A 20,800-nucleotide genomic window follows, 5' to 3' on the forward strand; every position below is an offset into this window, starting at 1 on the left:
ACAGAGGGAAGGAGAGGAGGAATAAAGAGAAATGAGAGGAGGGAGGAAGAGGGAAGGAGAGGGAGAGAGAGAGACAGAGGGAAGGAGAGGAGGAATAAAGAGAGAAATGAGAGGAGAGGGAAGGAGAGAAAGAGGGAGAGAGACAGGGAAGGAGAGGGAGGGAGAGAGACAGAGTGAAGGAAAGGAGGAATAAAGAGAAATGAGAGGAGAGAGAGGGGGGAGGGAGAGAGAGGGAGAGAGAGAGAAAGAGAGGGAGAAAAACAGAAGCAAGGAGAGGGAGAGAGAGGGAGAGAGAGACAGGGAGAAGGAGAGGGGGAGAGAGAGAAGCAAGGAGAGGGAGAGAGAAGCAAGGAGAGGGAGAGAGAGGGGGGGAGAGGGAGAGAGACAGAGAGAAGGAGAGGGAGAGAGAAGCAAGGAGAGGGAGAGAAAGAGAGGGAAAGAGAGAGAGGGCAAGAGAGAGGGAGGGAGAGAGACAGAGGGTAGGAGAGGGAGAGAGAGGGCAAGAGAGAGAGAGAGAAGGAGAGAGAGAGAAAGAGGGAGAGAGAAGAGCAGAAAGAGGGGAGAAAGGGAGAGAAAGGGAGAAAGAGAGGGGTGGGGACTCAGAGAGAGGAAGAGAGAAGGATAGAGGTGCTATTTGAAATTGAGAGAGAGCGCAAGAGGGGGAGAAGGACAGGGAGGGAGGGAGGGAGGGAGAAAAAAATCAGCACATTGAGAGAAAGAGACAGAAAGGGAGGAGGAAAGAGGGAGAGATAGAAAGAGAGGTGCCATTTCAAATGATCAGCACATTGAGAGATAGAGACAGAGAGAGAGTGAGACAGAGAGAGAGAGAGACAGAGAGAGTGAGACAGAGAGAGTGAGACAGAGAGGTGCTATTTGAAATAATCAGCACACTGAGGGAAAGAGAGGGAAGGAGAGAGAGAGGGAGAGAGGTGCCATTTGAAGATAGCACATTGAGAGAAAGGGAAAGAGGGAAGGTGAGAGAGAGAGGTGCTTTTTGAAATAAGTAGCACATCGAAGAGAGAGAGAGAAAAAGGGAGTGAGAGAGAGCAAGTGGAGCAGTTTGTCAGCGTTCCAGGTTTGAATTCAGCGTCGTCTGTGAAATTATTTTGCTTACATTTCACAAACTCACACCTCTCTCGCTCCCTCATTCTCACCCTCTCTTTTCATTCTCATATCTTTCTGTCCCTCCGTCTCCTTATTTCTTCCTCTCTCTTGCTCTCCAATCTCTCTCTCCCACTTCCTCTGTACATCTACTTTTCTCTCTTCTCCTCTCTCTCACTCCTCATTCCCTCTCTTGCTTTTTGTCCTCTCCTCACACCACTCCTTCCCTCTCTCATTTAACCATCTTCCTCTTCTTTCTTTTTCCTATTCCCTTGCCTTGCTTTTCTCTCTGTCACCCTACTAGTAATTATTCTCTCTCCTCATTCCCTCTTTTTCTAGCTCATCCTTCTCTCTCACTTCTTACTCTCTCCGTACCCCCCCTTTTCCTCTTTCCCTCCCTCTTTCTGTTTGTACCCACTTCTTTCTCCATTTTTCTCATTTATCCATCTTTCTCCCTTTCTCTTTTCTCAAACTCCAATTCCTTTCTCTCTCTCTTACTCACAACCTCTCTCCTTCCTCTGTCCCCTCTTTCTTTTATCCATTCTCGCTTTTTCTCACTCACTCTCCCTCCCCCAATTTCCACCTCACACCCACCCTCCCTCTCTTCTCTCCCTCTCTCCTCCCTTTCCTACCTCATCCTTCCTCCTTTCTCTCTCCCTCTCCCCCTCCTTCTCTGTTCTTTCTCTCTCTCTCCCCCATTCTTTCATAATTTTTCACATTTTTTGTATATGTAAAATACTTCAGTTTTTGGTGTTGTTTTAATATTTATAATCCGTCAAAGATAGCATTAGCATTGAGACACAAACATGTCTCTTTATTCTCTTTATTTGTGTAGTTTTTAACATGTTTTCAGTGCCATCCACCCGCAGCTCCCTGTCCACTGCCTCATCTTTAAATATTTATACATTTCAGCCTGACTCGGCAAAAAACTTGGAGATAAAATACAGGAAGTAGTGATGCTAACAGTGAGGTTGCCGGGCAAGGTTTTATTTCTTCTTCTATCACATGTTGTTGTCTTGTTAAAAATGAAAATGTAAAATGATCGGGTGCACAGTGTTATAGAAGTAAACACTGATAAAGACTGATTACATTTGATTGTGTTAAATGACTGTCATGTTAATGTGACGTACACTCAGGTCTGTAGATACAGGTTTGCGGTTGGCTCTCCTCCCATGACCGCCGCGCCACACCCCCAGAGGACCCTGCACAAGAACACAAGAAAAACACATTTGATAAGATATTTACGACATTTATAGTCAAAATATTTAATAACAGTGGTTATTGCGTTGCTTTTAATGTTTCACAATATGGCATTAAACATATGTTACATGTTTTAAAGTTTTTTTTGCAATAAAAACACCTGTAATTAAATAAATGCAAGCTAGATAGGTTCATTGCTATAATGTTATACTGTGGAATATTCGAGGCTATGCAATAATATCTCCATGGAGACGAGCAAATGGCTGACCCTCTAATAGAACCGTTACGTAATTTTTAAGTAGAACAAAACAAAACCAAAAAAGTATAGAAAGATAGCTGATTTTAGACGTGATTTATGTAGTAGGTTGTTTGGTCCTGGTTTGGTCCTGGTTTGGTTCTGGTTTAGACCTGGTTTGGTCCTGGTTTGGTCCTGGTTTAGACCTGATTTAGTCCTGGTTTAGCTCTGGTTTAGCTCTGGTTTAGCTCTGGTTTAGCTCTGGTTCAGCTCTGGTTCAGCTCTGGTTTAATCCTGGTTTAGCTCTGGCTTTGTTTCATGATTTTATAAAGTCCACTCCTGTATTACATTTAAACAGTAATAATCTTAGACATGTTCAATTTACACAACATTACGAGTAGAGCAATAATCTCCAGTTATTTCAATGTGTCTGTGTGCGTTAGCTAAACCTGAAGCCCGTTATTGTGTTAGTGCCATATCTATGTACACAAGTATTAAATAAACAAATATTGTCCTGCTTACACAATATACTGCCAATTTAAACCATTTGGGAAATATCTCAAATATTTTCAAATCCGTTACGATCTCCAGGGATAGAAACATTGCAGCGTTATTCCTCATGGAGTTATTGGGTTCTTAATGTGCGCGGACAGGTAAAGCTAAATTGGGATAACGAATAACACTTTTCAAAGCAAGATTTAAAAAGATTCCAGTGGTAAAAATACGCCCGTTCGGTATTGCAACTGCTCCGATGAAGTAACTGTGGCGATAATTTACTTGTCTAGACACTGTATTACTTTTTTTAAGCGAAAACATGCTTCAAAAACCTGTTCGTATTTCATCACTTTGAGCCGTGGTTGTTAGGTAGCCCACTCTGATGTCATTAAAAGTTTGAAAATATTCCTTTTAAAAGTCAGAATTGGCGGAGAGTCTGTCAGGGCTGTTACATCAAGTGCTTTCAGCTCTTTCAATGCAACAAGTTTATAATTTTAGCGAAAACTTAGCATATTTTTGTGGTTACGTTGATTTAAAGACAAGGTTCAAGTGAGGATTCAGTTTTAAGTTACATTAGAGCTGGTTTGTTAAAGATGCACTATGGAACTTTTCTCTTGAGAAGGATGCCAGCTTCTAGTCTTCCATACTTAGCTAATCTTGTGTTTGTTGTATTACAGGAGTTTTTATTGCTCAAAAAGATCTTGAAATATTTTTTTACTGTGAAAACATATTGGTCCTTGATCTGTTTCCAAACACCTTTCAGACATTTTTCTATCCATGGGTTTCAGAATGATGAAAAATTAGCAGTGCTGTCATAGCAATTAACAGCCAAACCTAAATGTTCTAAGGAATGTGTAGTTTTATAACAGTTTCGAACATGCAACTGAATTTAAGTGTTGCAGTCACATTATTTTTCCCTGCTATGGACGCCATTTTGAGGACTTTTGACCATTCACATGATATAAAATGGCAACAGTCCTAACTTTTCACTGCAAATGTTTATGAAAACTCAGTAAATGTCATATGTAGAAGTGGAATAAGTACTCACTTTTATTAAAAATACTCAAAAGTATCACATGAAAAAAGCTAATTATTAAAGTACCTGTTTAAAATTGTACAAAGATTAAAAAGTAAAGGTATTTTGCACAGTTTGAGATTTAATAAAGCTTCAAATGTAGTGATTTTAATAAAGATTTATACTGAATTTTTTTATTTTTTTTTCTAGCTCGTTTTATTTGTTTATTTTTGTTTTGCTCAAATTATGAACATGTTAAAAAATAAACCATCTGCCTTTTCAGCAGTTCTCAGACAATAATGAAAAATACTTTTAAGTCCTGTTTAAAAATGTAGAGAAGAAAAAAGTACAGACACTGCTCTCAAATGTAGTGAAGTAAAAGTAAAAAGCCGTCTTAGTTTAGTCGCGGTTCGGTCTCTTAGCAATGTTCATTTTCGTCCATTTACTACAGCAGCTACATGTTTCCAGTGTTGCTGTATGGGTCGATTTAAACGTGTGAATGACCTGGTGTTTGGTGACCACATGGGCCGTGTGCAGCAGTGGAGCTCTGATGGAGGTCTTGTACTGCAGAGGCTGTCCCACCAGCGAATAGTGTGCTTCACCTGAAATTAAACACAAGGATTTAAAATTACAAGTAGAAGAAATCAGTTTTAAAAGAACTGTATGTAAGATTCTGATTTCAAATTTCATCAAAAAGGGACATATTTGAACGACTATACATTTATTATTGTATTTTTCTCAGTACACTCAAATCTGCCCTTGAAAAATCCCTACATCAAAAGTTAAATGAAGTCAAACATACGTAAAAGTCATTAAGTGTTTAGCCTAACCTTGTCCAGTGTGGCAGAAAGCCGTAGGCAGCACCGGGTGTGGGTGCGTGGGGTGGCCCATGAGAGGGAGGGGGGAGAGGGGCGAGAGGGGTGAGAGTCCTGCGGGGAGGGGCTTGATGCTGCCACCGCTGTGGGACTGTCCCGGTGAAGGGGTGAGGGCCGGGGACGAGGGCAGGCTGCTCTACGCACAACGCCCCCCGGTGGTTACAGGCGAGAGAGAGGAGAAAGAACAGAAACACTCATTCAAAAACAAGCTTTGATGTAATACACCTGTACAAAGGCCATAGAAAAACATTAATCATGTTTTCAATTAATAGTCATAATATTAAAAGGTATAAAATATAATACATAAAATAGTTAAGCCATAGCAAACAGAAGCTTTTAAGTCTTTCTATTTTTTCTTATGTAACAAAAACAGCTAATGTTGTGGAAGATTTTTTTTCCCCCCCAAATGAACTCTTACTTTAATGAGTTTGAGTGGGATCACAGCTTTGGAAAATGTTTAGTATGCACTTTAAATGAGTTGAAAGCATTTGTACTGCTCTAGTAAGGCACCAAATGTACGCAGCCCATTACTGTACAAATGAATATGCCGATAATACCATAAAATATAAATAATAAAAAGATAAAAAGTGTCCCTAATAAGTCTGAATACAATGTGGATGTCTGGAAGGGCATCATGTGTTTAAAAAAAAAAAAAAAAAAAAGAATTGCTATAGGAGGTAAAAAAATTTGAAGAGGCGTCAAAACCTTTTTTTTTTTCCAATTAAACCAATTCAAAAGAAGTAATTAATACAAACGAAAAAGTAACTTAGTCTTAATTAATAGACATATTTTGCATATTAAAGAGGATCTGTTTTGATTTACACGTGCATTTCTGTGTGGAACAATTTTTTATTCTACGACATCTGTGTAGCTTTAAAACAAAATAAATAAATAAACAAAATTACTAAAATAACTAAGTCAAATTGTTTTTTTTTTGTTTCATTTAGTAATTATTGTATTGTATAAAAACTACATAAATCTACCCAGACTTCAGTCAAAAATAAATAATAAATAAATAACGTTATAAAAAGCGTTTTCGTCATTTGGCCCTCTCCCCGAGTCATTCGCTCGTTCTAGTTGCTGCTTTAATGTGCCATTGGATCCCCATTAGCCGCAGTAATGTAGCGTTACACTGCTAATGCTAAGGACTATTTTCTCTTCATTTCAGACCGATTCACTCACTCAACCGATTCCTACACTTTTAACCTGCCCCAAGCATCGCCAAACACAACCACAGAGGAGCATAGGTGCTGTCAAATAAAACAAGTAAACTAAATTGCCTTTCAAAATTGCTTTCGTAACTTTTGACACGTTGGATATGGTAGAATTAAATTAAAACTTTTAAGGATATTACGCTGTCTTCTTAGCCGCCGCAGGGTCGCGAAGCTAATTGAATCTCATGTTTGAAGAGTTGGTATGGTTGCTGATACAAGCGTCTGCACTCCCTTTAGCTTAGCCCCTCAGTGAAATCATTAGGCTGTAAGCAGTTAGCGATTAGCATAATAATTTGCAGTAAGTTTGGCCATTAGATGCTCTTAATAAATTGTGACTGAACCTTCGTCCACTTGCTAAGCCAAAAGAGGGACGAGACCAGTACTAAACCAAGATCAAGCTAAACCAAGTCTAAACCGGGTCTAAACCATCTGTGTGGTGTCTGCATCCAATTATAAAGTGTTTTATTGTCAGAAAATCAGGAAATGTGTGTTAGCATGCTAGTTGTTGATAGTTTAACAATTATGGCAAAAAATCGGGGCTGAAAGTTATAAAGCACTTTTCACAACTTTCAGGACTAAACCAGGACTAAACTAAGACTAAACCAGGACTAAACTAAGATTAAACCAAGACTAAACCAGGACTAAACTAAGACTAAACCAAGACTAAACCAAGACTAAACCAGGACTAAACTAACAGTAAACCAGGACTAAACCAGGACTAAACTAAGACTAAACCAAGACTAAACTAGGACTAAACCAAGACTAAACCAGGACTAAACTAAGACTAAACCAAGACTAAACCAAGACTAAACCAGGACTAAACTAACAGTAAACCAGGACTAAACCAGGACTAAACTAAGACTAAACCAAGACTAAACTAGGACTAAACCAAGACTAAACCAGGACTAAACTAAGACTAAACCAGGGCTAGACCAGGACTAAACCAGGACTAAACCAAGACTAAACCAAGAATGAACCAGGACTAAGCCAAGACTAAACCAAAACTACACTAAGACTAAACCAAAACTAAACCAGGACTAAACTAAGACTAAACCAAGACTAAACCAGGACTAAACCAGGACCAAACCAAGATTAAACCAGGACTGAACCAGGACCAAACAAGGACCAAACAAGGACCAGACCAGGACTAAACCATGACTAAACCTGAACAAAATTTGCGAAATGAAAAAGGGTTACACCAAGACTAACCCTAGACTAAATAAGGGACTAAACCAGGTCCATGTACACAGGATTTATTAACCAGGACTAAACCATGACTAAACCAGGACTAAACAACTCGAGAGCCCTTGTCCCTTGTCTAGTCTTGTACCTGGGAGTTGTCTAGGGGCAGCTGCAGTTCTGGGGCTGTCCTGCGGGGGCGCTGATGCTCTGAGCCGCTGTTGTGTTTGTGGTGATTGGGTTGTTTTCTGTGGCACGGAGAAGGCGCTCTCTGCTGCGGACAGCTAGGGGGCGACGTCATCTGTAGCATCACCATAGAACTGCCGGGGGTGTGTGGTAACAGCCCTGCGTATAGAAGAGCATAGAAGAAAAAACATTATGCAAAAACTGTATTGTTTAAATCCATTTTGTATTTTTTTGTTTTTCCAACAATCTTAAAACTTATTTGGATGTGGCACTCACCCACTCACACACACATTCATACACCAGTGTACACAGACAAACACTACCAACTGAGCTCCTGTCGCTCCCGCTGAACATTACTCCATAGACATAATTACAGTACCCCCCAGCATGATGTCACTGTAAAGTATCAATAGATTTTGTATTTTATTTTCTAATAATGTTGTTTAGTTTTACATTTTTTTTGGTTTTTAAGCCTACATCGGCAATCCATCAGAGAAAGTTTTGAATGTAGTACCATTTTTCTTCACTAGGGGCGCACACGACACAGTACCTCAAAATGCCTGCGACAACATGCTGGTCAAATGATGTATGAAAAAACCAGCTATTCTTGTCTGCTTCATTTAATACATTTAAATCCGATTAGAACGAGATTTTTATCATTACAAGCAACAGAGAGAGTTTTATTTTCTACACAACATTGCAGCACGATCACAAACGACTTTGACAATGACTTTGTGCATCAAATCTGAGCCCAAAGGGAGAGAGAGAGAGAGAGAGAGCGGCGCAGGAGCTAGCCATTAGCGGACTACGTAATTAGGCTAGAGTGCTAGTGGTTAAGCTAACTTCATTATATGGCTTTGTGTTACATGTTAAAATGCATAGGAGGTGGTGTTATTCACGGGGAATTGAACCTAGAACCTTTTCATCAGGGGGGAATTTGTGGCTATGATGCGCTTTGAATGTCCCACAGTATTGCATTAAACGCATCTGTCTCCTTGGAGACAGAAAGGCGATGCCACAAGGACGAGCTACAGGTCAGATGTGCGCTAAACAAATGATGGACATGGATGTTTATCGCTACGCTGTGGGACGTTTCAGGCTACGCTATAAGATCTCTACGGAGACCAGCAAGTGGCAGGAAAGTTACACAGTGCACCTTTAAAACCAAATCCGAAATATAAGACTAGATGTACCTGTTAAGTGTATTACGGTACAAAACTATTACCCAAATGCGCTCTACCTTTGATAGCACTTTGAGCCTCACATCAGTCATGCGTCAGTAGATAATTAGCAGATTGGATTGGGTGGATTTAGTGGGAAAGTGAATGGGGCCTGTTATTGCAGTCTGGGATGGTCCTTTTATAATGAAGACACTTTAGCAGAGGAGAGCTAGCTTTTTTTACTGATTAGGTGCGAAGACTGAACAAAAGCGCAGAAATATCCCCTCAGATAAAACAATTGAATTCAAACAGTGTGAGTCATGCCTGAGGTGTTCTGTTTTGAAGTCAATTATGAGTTAGGTAATGCTCAAATGACGCACACAAAGGCAATTGGAGCCACATTGTTGGACATTTACTATACTGTTAAGAAAGCGCTGAGAATATAAAGCGGCTTTCAAGAATATTGGCGTGTGTGTGCAGGGGCGTAAGTACAACATTCTGGGCCTTGGGTACAAATCATCTTGGTGGGCCCGTGTTACATGTTCTCTATATGAAAAGAACATGGTACTGATTTTGTGAAGGGCCCCTCACTGCCCTGGGCCCTGGGTAAACAGACGCCCCTGCGTGTCTGATAAAATGTGTTTTGTTTTAAAGGGTTTTGGTCCCTCCTAAAAATAACAAACTTTGGGATTAAGAATTCGAATGATGTTGTTTAAATTCCTTTTTGAAATGTGCAATTTGCATTAGATCAAAGAATATTGGTTAAATACATAACAAAAAATATACAAATGAAAAATAAATACATAAATAAAAATTATACTATCATTTGAAATCTCATTTGACTTTATTTTTTACTGTTTTTTTTAACTGATTTTGTGTAAGGAAAATATTTTGTATTGCATTAATACAATTTGATTTTTATTTATAATAAAATAAAAAACATGATTCATTATTTTTGGATTAATTATATTCATTCATATATATAGACATTTTAAGAGAGCCAGTGTTAGTGCAGGGTATAAGAATTGTTAAAGAAGTACTGAAAAAGAACTAAAAAAAAATAGGACTAAAAACTACTAAAGGTAGGTAAAAGGTAGTGCGTAAATCAATAAATAAATACAAAAAAAAAAGGAGTCTTCATTTTATCTTCATTCAAATTTACAAAAGGTATTGCAAAATGTAGTGGAGGGCAAAGAAAGAACAGAACTAAGAACCACAAAAGCTGAATCTATATTTTTATCCAAGAAAATAAAAAAAGATTAAAAAGACCTCAGACAAAGTAAATACCATGTGTCACTTTTGAACTGAGCCTCTAATTAACTTCACCACCTTTCAAAATCAGATCCCGGCCCTGCTGATTTATGATTGGCTTCCACTAACTGATTTATAAGTACATGCATGAATATGTGACTTAATTTGACTGTCCGGCGCGTCTGCCAATTAAAAGTGTTTACTCCGTCTGAATATGGCTGTGGACCTTCATCTGCCCCTTTTAATGATGCGTCCTCCCCGCTGGTACTACATTAGGATCTGACATGAAAAATACAGGTCGTTAGCGAGAAGGGCGACTACCTGAGCACCTGCTTCTGAAAAGGCCACGCAAATTTAAAATAGAGATTATTCTAGCACTTTCTGGAATCTGCAATGTAATTTTAACTGTGGTATTTGAAATCTACTGGGGGTAATTTGAAGAATAGTTGAGTCATCGATCTTGGTAAATATCAACTTTTATGTAATGGGCAATTTGGGGCTAGTTTGGTCCATTAACGGTCGTGCGTTTTGTAAAACTGATTTTTGGGGTTTTTTAAACAAATTACAATGTTGTTCACTCATTAAAAATACATGTGTAGTTGTGTTTCATTCACATGTTTTAAGCAGTCTACCTCTGCACAGATATGCCCACCCCCACCTTGTAATGTCAAAAGGTGGTTTATCCAGATGTGTTTGTAAAGTCCATTTAACTTCATGTTTTCAGGCATGTGTTCTAGCAGTACAACCTTTTTACCTCTACTACTACAACAACTAGTACTCCTAGGGCTATCTGTAACCAAATAATCCAACAATGACTGATTGACAAATTATATTGCGTTTCCTTAAACTAGATTAAGATTCTTTGCCTGGAATTTTCCACAGTATGACATTAAAGTAAGGACTAAAATATAACAAAATCAGAACTAATACGGGACTTAGTAAGACTGACCGAAAACAAGGACTAAACCAGGACTAAACCAGAACTAAATCAGAACTAAACCAGGACTAAACCAGGACTAAACCAGGACTAAACCATGGACTAAACCAGCACTAAACCAAGGACTAAACCAGGACTAAACCAGGACTAAAACAAGGACTAAAACAAGAACTAAACCTGAACTAAACCAGGACCACAACAGGTCTAAACCCATTTGGTTTTGGGGACTTTCCTGGTTTAGTGCTGTTTCAGTCCTGACAATGACTAGTTTTGACTAGTTTATATTGTGTTTCCTTAAACTAGATTAAGTTTCTTTGCCTGGAATGTTCCACAGTACGGCATTAAAGCATCTCCATGAAGACAAGCTGGTGGTTACAGGTCAGCTCTGTGAATGCATGTTTATTACGGTATTCCTGACCAATATAACCGTATGTAACTCTATAAATGCAGGCGATATAAGTTTAATGCAGCAGGTAGCATACTCTCCACTAGAAAAGTTACATAGTACACCTTTAAACACTGGTTGTGATTTTCCCTGATTTTCCAAACTCCAGGGAGGTGTAATGACCGCGCTGGGCTCTGTTTCATTTGGTGGATCCGCAGTGCAAATCGAATCACGCATCTGCCCGGCTTACAAAGGCAAAGTGGGCTCCGTGAGGTTTATTTCATTACGGAGCTGCAGTGTTAGCGACAGAGGAATACACAGTGCGATATTGACACTGAGAGATGAGGGAAAACAAAGATGGCCGAACACTGGCAGCGAGGCGGGTCTCCAGGGCGGATTGTAACGGAGACATTATTCCCCATAACACCACTGGAGTGCAACATACAGGTATACAAGGCAGAACAAAACCAGGAGTAAATAAGGACTAAAACAGGACTAAATCAGAACTAATCCAGGACTTCAGTAAGACTGACCAGTGCTTAAAGGGGCTGTATCCAACTGTCCATGTATTTCAGCAAATATGTTTCGTCCCAGTACAGATATATTGTAGATCTTGAGGTTAAAATGAAGCATTTTATCCTCCACGAACCAGGAAGTGCACTTTAATCATGGCAGTTGTTAGCATTACCAGAAATTCATAATTTGAATTTTACCATTCAAGGCCAAGAGTAGATGAGGATTTAAACAGGACTAAAATGGGACAGAACTAAACCAGGACTAAACCAGGACTAAACCAGGATTCTAGAGTCCTACAATCAGACTGGAGCATCATGTTACCTGTGTACTGCTGTCCCGGGAGCGTCTGGGAAACACAGGGAGTGGAGCTCTGGGAGAAGGGAAGCTGCTCCATCATCGGGGCAGGCAGGAAACTCACAGTCGAACTGAAAACACAAACATTATTGATAACATTTAATTAACAAATAAAAATTATTTGCTTCACACATCCGGAAAAGGAAGTAACAGTGACTTTATCTTTTGCCATGGACCTTTGGAAGATAGATATTTATGCTCAATCAGGTTCATTTTAGTCCTGGTTCAGTCCTGGTTCAGTCCTGGTTCAGTCCTGGTTCAGTCCTGGTTCAGTCCTGGTTCAGTCCTGGTTCAGTCCTGGTTCAGTCCTGGTTGAAAAGTGCCAATTCAAACACTTTAAAACAGATGACAAAGAAAGCTCCCTTAAGCTGCTGAGGCTTCATTAGAATAGGACATCTGGTTGTTTCTAAGCTCCGACCCGTTGCCGTGGGGACCAGGCTGTATGTCCCATTGCCGCGGGGAACAGGTTGTACGTCACGTTGCCGCAGGGACGAGGCTGTACCCGGTCTACAGCTGGTCCAGGTGAAGTCCAGATCTCCTGGGACTTTCTCTCTCCCTGACACATTAATCACTTCGGCTGCAGAGTGACCTACTTACAATCGGGACTAAACCAGGACTAAACCAGGACTAAACCAGGACTAAACCAGGACTAAACCTGGACTGAACCAGGACTAAACCAAGGATGACACCAGGACTGAACCAGGACTAAACCAAGAACTAAACCAAGGACTAAACCAGGACTAAACCAAGGACTAAACCAAGGACTAAACCAAGGACTAAACCAAGGACTAAACCAAGGACTAAACCAAGGACTAAACCAGGATTAAACCAAGGACTAAACCAAGTACTAAATCAGGACTAAAACAAGGATTCAACAAGGCCTAAACCTGAAATAAACCAGAACTAAACCAGGACTAAAACAAGAACTAATTAAGGACAAAAACAGGACTACAACAGGTCTGAACCCATTTAGTCTGGGGGCTAAAGTGTCCTGTTTATGTACTTTTTTGTAGCGATTTTGTTCAAATAAGTTCTTAATTTCAATACTAGTTTTAGTATCGATTTGACCACCCTTGTATGAGCACATTTTCAGTCCTGGTTTAGTGCTGTTTCAGTCCTGGTTTAGTCCTTGTGTAGACCTGAATTCTGGCTCTTTCTTTGACATGTTACCCTCATGGGACCACCCCCCTCCTCTCTCTACCCCACAGTACCATAAATCATCTGCCCCCCTCACAGCTGGGACAGAGCCAAAGTCACCTCTTCAACACATGTTTTTGCTTTGTGACATGTTATGTATATGGCTCTAAACTCCCTGTAGTACTACTATTGTCACTACTATCCAGCTAGCAGGACTAAAGTAGGACTAAACCAAGACTAAGAATTTTGAATAAATGGATGGTTCAGTCACGATCTGGTCCAGCTTTAACTCCAAATTTAGTCCCTTAAATAAATCCAGTCCACTTTGTTAACGTAGCACACCATTTAATACAGTTAAGACCAAAGCAGAACTAAACCGGGACTTAAGTGAGACTAAGCCTGGATCAAGGAAGAACTAAAGTAAGACACTTTCTAAGATACAGACCAGGACTTGATCAGTGCTAAACCAACACTACATTAGGGTTAAATCAAGACTTAACCAGGACTATGGTTGCAGATGAGGACTAACAAGGTTAAAAATCAAACTTAACCAGCACTAAACCAGAACTAAACCAGGATTACATCAGGACTAAAAAAGAATTTAACCAAGACTTTTTACCATTCAAACCAGGACTTAACCAGGGCAGAACCTAGACTAAACCAAGACTAAACCAAGACTAAACCTAGACTAAACCTAGACTAAACCTAGACTAAACCTAGACTAAACCTAGACTAAACCTAGACTAAACCTGAACTAAATCTAGACTAAACTAAGACTAAACCATGACTAAACCTAGACTAAACCTAGACTAAATCTAGACTAAACTAAGACTAAACCTAGACTTAACCTAGACTAAACCTAGAATAAACCTAGACTTAACCGAGACTGAACCAAGACTAAACCTAGACTAACCAGGAAAAAAGCAAGACTGAATCAGGACTGAAATAATATCATACCAGGACTATTTGCAGTACCTGAACAGTCATGTGCATCCCACTATACTCCCTGTAGTCCTACTCTGCCGCTCCTATCCAGATTGATTAGGTCCAGGGAGGAAAAGCAAAATAATTATTTAGCTTAGGGTGAACTGGTTCTATCAATCAGTTTTAATGAGAGGGGATGCGCCGTGCTTGTCAGACTAGAAAAGCATAATGCGGCATAAGCTATGAGCTGGTGTCAGATTTGGCATTCATGAGGTATTCACAGTGCCACTTTACAGCATGTATTACGGTAATAACATCATTTTTTTTCTCCCTATAGAGAAGACACATAACCTTGGCTTTTCGCTAGTCAAGCTGTTTTTCGAGTCTAAAAATATAAGCCGCGATCAGGTATGACGGATAGCCTAGCGCGCTTCGAGGACACGCGATGGCCTAATAAGTGGATCTTAACCCAATTGTAGCTAGTTCTGGTGATTAAGAAATGTCACAGAGCAAGAAGACATTCATCAGCGAGCCTCCATTATCAGTGAAAACAGGACTTAATATGATTATGGATTTAAATGTAAACAATTAAGAGAGGGCTCATTTTTACATGGCAGAGGCTTTAAAATGAAGAAAAAAAATATGAATGTATAAAAGTGAAATGCTATAGGCGTGTTTGTGTGTGTTCGATGCAAGGAATGGTAATAATAATGCCATTTACTGTACATTCATTTCAATTTTTATATTTTGTAACTAGCTAAATAATTATAACTGACCACTTATTACAAAGTAGTTAAAGTTTTCCCGCACACATACATGGTTACATTTTTATTATTATTTTTTTGTTTAAATGTATTCAATTTCGAAATTTTCACAGCATGATTGAGCAAACATGGTAGACACTGATTGATTATTTTCTCACTCACCCATTCACACACATTCTTACACCAGTTTATGCAGAGGGGAGAGGTGGGTTAAGTGTCTTGCCAAAGCACACAGCGACAGCATTCATCTGTGGAAGCTGGAACTGCACCGCCAACCTGTGGGTCAGTGGATCTGACTGCTCAAGCAATGATGTTTATGTCGAGAGCAGGAGTTGAACTGGCAACTTTCGGATCAGTGGACAAACACAGTAGGTCAGTAGCCTTATCAAGTCAACAATATTAAAATATATTAACTTAGTGTCAATTTGTTTATGCAATATATATTTAACATTATTCAGTGTTTTTTTACCTTGAAAATTGGTTTAGTTCATATTAAATGTATGTAGGTAGTGGTTTAACAAACAAATACTGCTGTTAAAATTTGGTTCTTTGGTTCAAATCCCACTCTCGACATAAACATCATTGGTTGAGTGATCAGATCCACTGACCCACAGATTGGCGGTGCGATTCCAGTTCTCACAAATAAGTGCTGTAGTTGTGTCCTTCAGCAAGACACTTAACCCACCTCGCCCCCAGTGTCTTTGTACAATGGTGTGAATGGGCGAATGGTTCCTTGAGTGACATGAAGGTGGAAAAGTGTGATATAAAAATTTGACCTTTTTTTCAATTTATCAAAATCATGTAGAATATATCCATTAACCCACGTATCACAAATCTTGATATTAGTATGAGCCATGTGATCATGTTTCATAGAAAAAGAAGCATGTAGTAGTTGGTTCCACATATTTGTAGGCAAAGACATAGGCCTGTTATGACTCATTACACAAACAAATCGTGTTTCATTTTGCTAAGTATTTATTGCAACTCAGACTGTTTTATATTGTACATTTAGAATAGTTTTGGTTGTTGTGCCGGTGTCATTTCATTTCAAAATAAATCTTCTATATTTTCTTCAGCAACTTCTTCTTGCACTTCAAAATGTGTCATTGCGCAAGACCGACATGACCTTCGACCTTTACCTCATGGTGGTGTGCTGGTTTGGGGGCAGGAGGCTGTAGCACGGCTGGACCCCTCCCACTGACACTGCCCCCTGCTGTCCGGGCTGACACGGGACAAACACAGGCTGCTGGTACTGCTGCTGCGGCATTGATACCTGCTGAGGAGAAACACAAAAGGGAAAGTCAACTACGTGTGTGGATTTATTCATTTTTTCATAACATTTTATCATTATAATAATTATGTTTTACTTTGTATTGTATTTTCAAGGTTCCCTGAACAACTGCTGGGTTTCAGAGGACATCAAAATATTCTACAGGCCAATTGTTTTGAATATAGATGAGAAGCAACTGGACCTGTCATGATAATCACTATATCGGCATATCGTTCAGTATGAAAGCTGTAAACAATATATTTTTGGGGTCAATATTTATGGTGTGTACTTTTTCTTTGAATTACTGAAAAGTTTTGGGTTATTTTTTGGCTTTATGATAAGATTCAAGCCTTAAAGGTTAAACGAATAACTTCTATGACTTATTACAGATGCAAACTAAGTACTATAGCATTTCATTTGGCTGTTTATTTATTGCAGCTCATGATTTTTTAACAATATTGCACGTTTTGAATAGCTTTTGTGGTTTAAATCTGCTTTAGGGTTATTGCGTCAGTGGCATAAATTAGTTTCAGTATATTATCTTTTTTGGTCTATACTTCAGCCATATATTGAACTTCAGAATATGTTATGACGAGCCTAGAAGCGGCTAAAATTAATATTGTTAAAATGCAGATTTTTGTTAGATAATAAAGTGAGTTCTTGGGTCTTCAGATTCAACAGTTGTGCATTTACCTTTTGTATATTTCATGGCAAAGTACAATGTTATCAACAGGGAAAACAGGCTCTTTTCTCCAATGTTGAAGTACGACATCATTACAGTCTATTCGATGCTTGTCCTAGTTTAAATGTGGATTTTTTACACATTTAGGATAATAAGTACAATGATTTTATTTTTTTTTCAAGACAATACCATAGTGCATAATATTCATGTGATACACACATACACTTTACTTGCATACACATGCACATGCACACCCGGTGTGTGTGTGCATGTGTATGGATGTTGTACACGTACACACTACATACATACACACACACATACACACGCACAGATGGTGAAGGTTTGGTGAAGGTTTGCCACTGCAATGTAATCTAAATGGTGTTATTTAGTTAAATATGGGGGGTAAGCGCACACAAGTATTTTACTTCGGCTTACTCCTTTTGAGCACAAACTTGGGATCTGGGTGTACACTGTTTTTGTTTTTGTTTGTTTTTATTATGCTCAAATAAACAATATTCATTCATTCATTCATTCATTCCTGGCAAGGCAATAATATTGTATAGCAGATCCTCTCTAGAAAAGTTACATAATGTTACGTTTGGATTATACACATTAAAACAATTTATATTTTTGTTTTTATTTAACTGAACCTACCTGAACCTAATGCATGAAAACACATATTGAATAAAATACCACCACCTCATATAGTTACATTTTTTTCCTCAAGAAACTGGAGACATTTTGAAAGCCAATAGCCCATACTTTATAAAGACCTGGTTGAGTGATGAGTGCATTACATTCCTGAGCTCAAGGACAAACAGGTGTGGAGTAAAACACTGGTATTTCAGTTTAATATCTGCGCCGAGTTCAAAATGAAACCTTTTTATGGTGTGACAAGAATATAAAAGCCACCAGCTCCTGAGAGACAGGCACAAATGTCATTCATAACAAAATAAGACAGTCTGAGGGCTCCCATTCAATTATTGACTGGGAACATTATGCTATCTGACAGAGGATAGAAAGAAGGGAGGAGAGGAGGAGAGAGGGAGAGAGGAGGGGGAGAAAGAGGTCGACTGGGTACATTATGGTATCTGACAGGAGAGAAAGAAGGGATAGATAGGGAGAGGTAAGTAAGGAGAGAGACATTAAGCGAGAGAGAGATCATTTAAGAGATAGGTTAAGAGAGAGGGAGGGAGATATCGAGATGAGAGGAGAGAGGGAGGGAAAGAGACTAAAAAGAGAGGGTTAAGGGACAGAGACAGAAAGAGACAGTGAGTGAGAGGGATAAAGAGAGCGAAAGAGAGAGACAGACAGAGAGAGGAAGCATCAAGGGGAAGAGAGGGAGAGAAGAGAGAGACTAAAAAGAGAGGGGGCAGGGACAGAGAGAGAGAAAGATATAGTGAGTGAGAGGGTTAAAGAGGGAGAGAGAGACAGAGAGGGAACAAAGAGAGAATGAGAAGAGAAAGAAGAGAGCAAGAGACAGAGAGAGAGAGAATGAGAAGAGAAAGAAGAGAGAGAGAGAAGAAGCAAGGAGAGAGAACACAAGAGCTGGTACATAATAATCAGTGTGGATTTTGAAAGGAGGAGAGAAAGATGGAGATGGAGAGAAGACCCAACAGTTGATACCTGATAGGCCTGCATTGTGGGGTACTGGAGCACCATGCCTTGCAGGGGGGGGTTCATATTGCTTTGTTGGGGCCCGGGCACAGACAGACTGGGGCTGGACTGGACCAGGGGCGGGTGGAAGCTGGAGCCCTGGTTTGGCATCATGGACTGGTGCACTGTGGGAAATCACCAAAACACAACATTTATAAATGCATTAAAAACATATTTGTACAGAAATATTTTTGTAGATTTAAATATTGAAAGTGAATTTATTTTTTTAACTGCAGGCAAGAATAAAAAAAATCTCTCAAAAATGACAGAATTTTTTTTTATTATTATATTTTACCTATGAATTAACTAAAATTTCAAACTGATAAGCCTCAAAGGTAGACAGCAAGGAGTTGAGTAACTTTTAAAAGAAATTGCAATTTTAAGAGTTTTTTTTTGTTACATAGGATTATACGATATTGTATAAGCAGCTTGAGTTGAAATCACATCTGCTGTCTGCCTCGAATTATAAAGCATTTTATTGTCCGAGAGTCAGGAAGTCCACTTTGGCATGCTAATTGTTGTTACCTTTACCATGATGGCAAAACTCCGCTCTCATCTCTGAGAGTTGTGAAAAGTGCATATAAATTAATTGTGGTGAATAATTTGGATGCTCAGAATGCATAAAATCAGTGAGGAATAACTTTGGACCACTGCAAACGGTTTAAACTAATTCTGTTTTTCACATTTTTAAGAAAAATCTGGAATAGCGCCTTTCTGAACTCTCGCTACTCTTCCCTCTTCTGATGACTAGTACAACACAAAACATACAGCTGCCTTTGCTATTATAACCACTTCAAAACTTTCCACGTCTTAAATTTACAGGAACAATTCAGTGGGGGACAAAGCAGTGAAGCCTGTATTCAGTCCAATGACGTGGAGACAAAGGGGGAGATTGAAGGATTGTCGGAGCAGGGAGTCGAGCTGTTATCGCTGAGCTAGTTTGAGCCACTTGGAATAAATGAGAAAGTCGATATATTTGATTTTGCCTGTGGTGGCTTCTTGAACCTGCAACCTGCCTGACTGCGATTATCGGTGAGAAAAACAAAGACCTTATAACGACTGATTGAGCTCAATGTACACAAGAAATGAGAGGCATCTTTGCACTATACTTTCAAAATCAAATGGGAGAGGAAAAAGTGCCACGTCAAGCCCAATATAACCAAAAATCTCTACATGAGTTGGGAAATACTGGCGTTAAAGGTGCACTGTGTAACTTTTCTGCTACCATCTTGTCTGTGCCATCTTGTCCGATGGCACAGATTGGCAGCCTCGCTTCCGTCAGTCTGCCCCAGGGCAGCTGTGGCTGCAATAGTAGCTTACCATCACCAAGTGTGGAAATGAATGAATAATGACTATAGTGTAGCGCTTTGAGAGGCTTTGAAAAAGTGCATTACAAGTGTAAGCCATTATTATTATTATTATTTAAAGTTAAGGTACACTTTATTGCCTCCCGTAGGGCACTTTGTCCTCTGCATTTGACCCATCCTTCAGTGCGGGAAAAAAATGGGACACATCTCCATCGGATTGCTTTAGTGCTTTAGACAAAAACAAAGTCATTCGTCCATTTTGTGGCCTGGACTAAAATGGTGGCCCTGGCTCCGCTCGGCGCTCGCGATGGGGACATCTAGAGTCTTAAATGTCAAGGTGACAAAGAGACATTTGAAAACACTGTCCCCCCTGACGGCACATGCGAGGAGCAGAGGACGTCCCATTGTTCAGGTGTCTATGGAGCGACGACCGCTTGGGGAGAGAGGGAGAGAAAGAACGAGGGAGAGGGGGGGGGGTGTCTATTTTTACACACCTGCAGGCACCGAACAGCCATGAAATCAACGGGATATCAAACTAGAGGGTGAGAATATATATTGATAATTTTTAGATTTTTCAGAGGTAGTTTTTTTTTGCCAGCTCAGATCTGCGGAGTGGCAGCCCTGCTCACAGTTAGCGTGCATGCTTTGTCTTACGTATTTTTGAGCTATAAAAAAACACCTGTAGTTGAATAAAGGCAAGATGGATGTTTGATGCCATATTGTGGAGCATCCCAGGTAAAGTAGTGGCGTATCTATGGAAACAAACAGACCCCGCACCTGAAAAGTTACATAGTGAAACTTTAATTCTGCCAGATTGTGTCACTTGAGTCTACACATTGATCGTTTAGTTAAATACACCAATTTGAAATACCATTTGTAGCTTATGCTTTTAAATACAGCACAGTTCACAGATAGACTTTTCCTCTTACATCCGCCATTTTGATGACTTTTACTACA

General features: G+C 39.5%; 1 protein-coding gene across 8 annotated transcripts in view; it reads right to left on the reverse strand.

Moving 5' to 3' along the window:
• LOC117382509 (R3H domain-containing protein 1-like) overlaps positions 1-20,800 on the reverse strand; it is an 85,841-nt gene that overhangs the window by 3,839 nt on the left and 61,202 nt on the right. For 5 of the 8 annotated variants that reach the window (XM_055226996.1, XM_055226974.1, XM_033979709.2 and 2 more), the window contains 7 exons: positions 18,507-18,661; positions 16,068-16,204; positions 12,071-12,174; positions 7,466-7,659; positions 4,877-5,057; positions 4,551-4,648; positions 2,232-2,303 (listed from right to left, as the gene is read on the reverse strand). In XM_055226996.1, the coding sequence (XP_055082971.1) occupies positions 2,232-2,303; positions 4,551-4,648; positions 4,877-5,057; positions 7,466-7,659; positions 12,071-12,174; positions 16,068-16,204; positions 18,507-18,661 (941 nt within the window). Of the gene's footprint in view, positions 1-2,231; positions 2,304-4,549; positions 4,649-4,876; positions 5,058-7,465; positions 7,660-12,070; positions 12,175-16,067; positions 16,205-18,506; positions 18,662-20,800 lie in introns of those variants that run through there. The other 3 variants (XM_055226997.1, XM_033979717.2, XM_055226992.1) reach the window with 2 other exon arrangements.

Source organism: Periophthalmus magnuspinnatus, chromosome 2, assembly GCF_009829125.3.
Source record: "Periophthalmus magnuspinnatus isolate fPerMag1 chromosome 2, fPerMag1.2.pri, whole genome shotgun sequence".
NCBI lineage: Eukaryota > Metazoa > Chordata > Actinopteri > Gobiiformes > Gobiidae > Periophthalmus > Periophthalmus magnuspinnatus.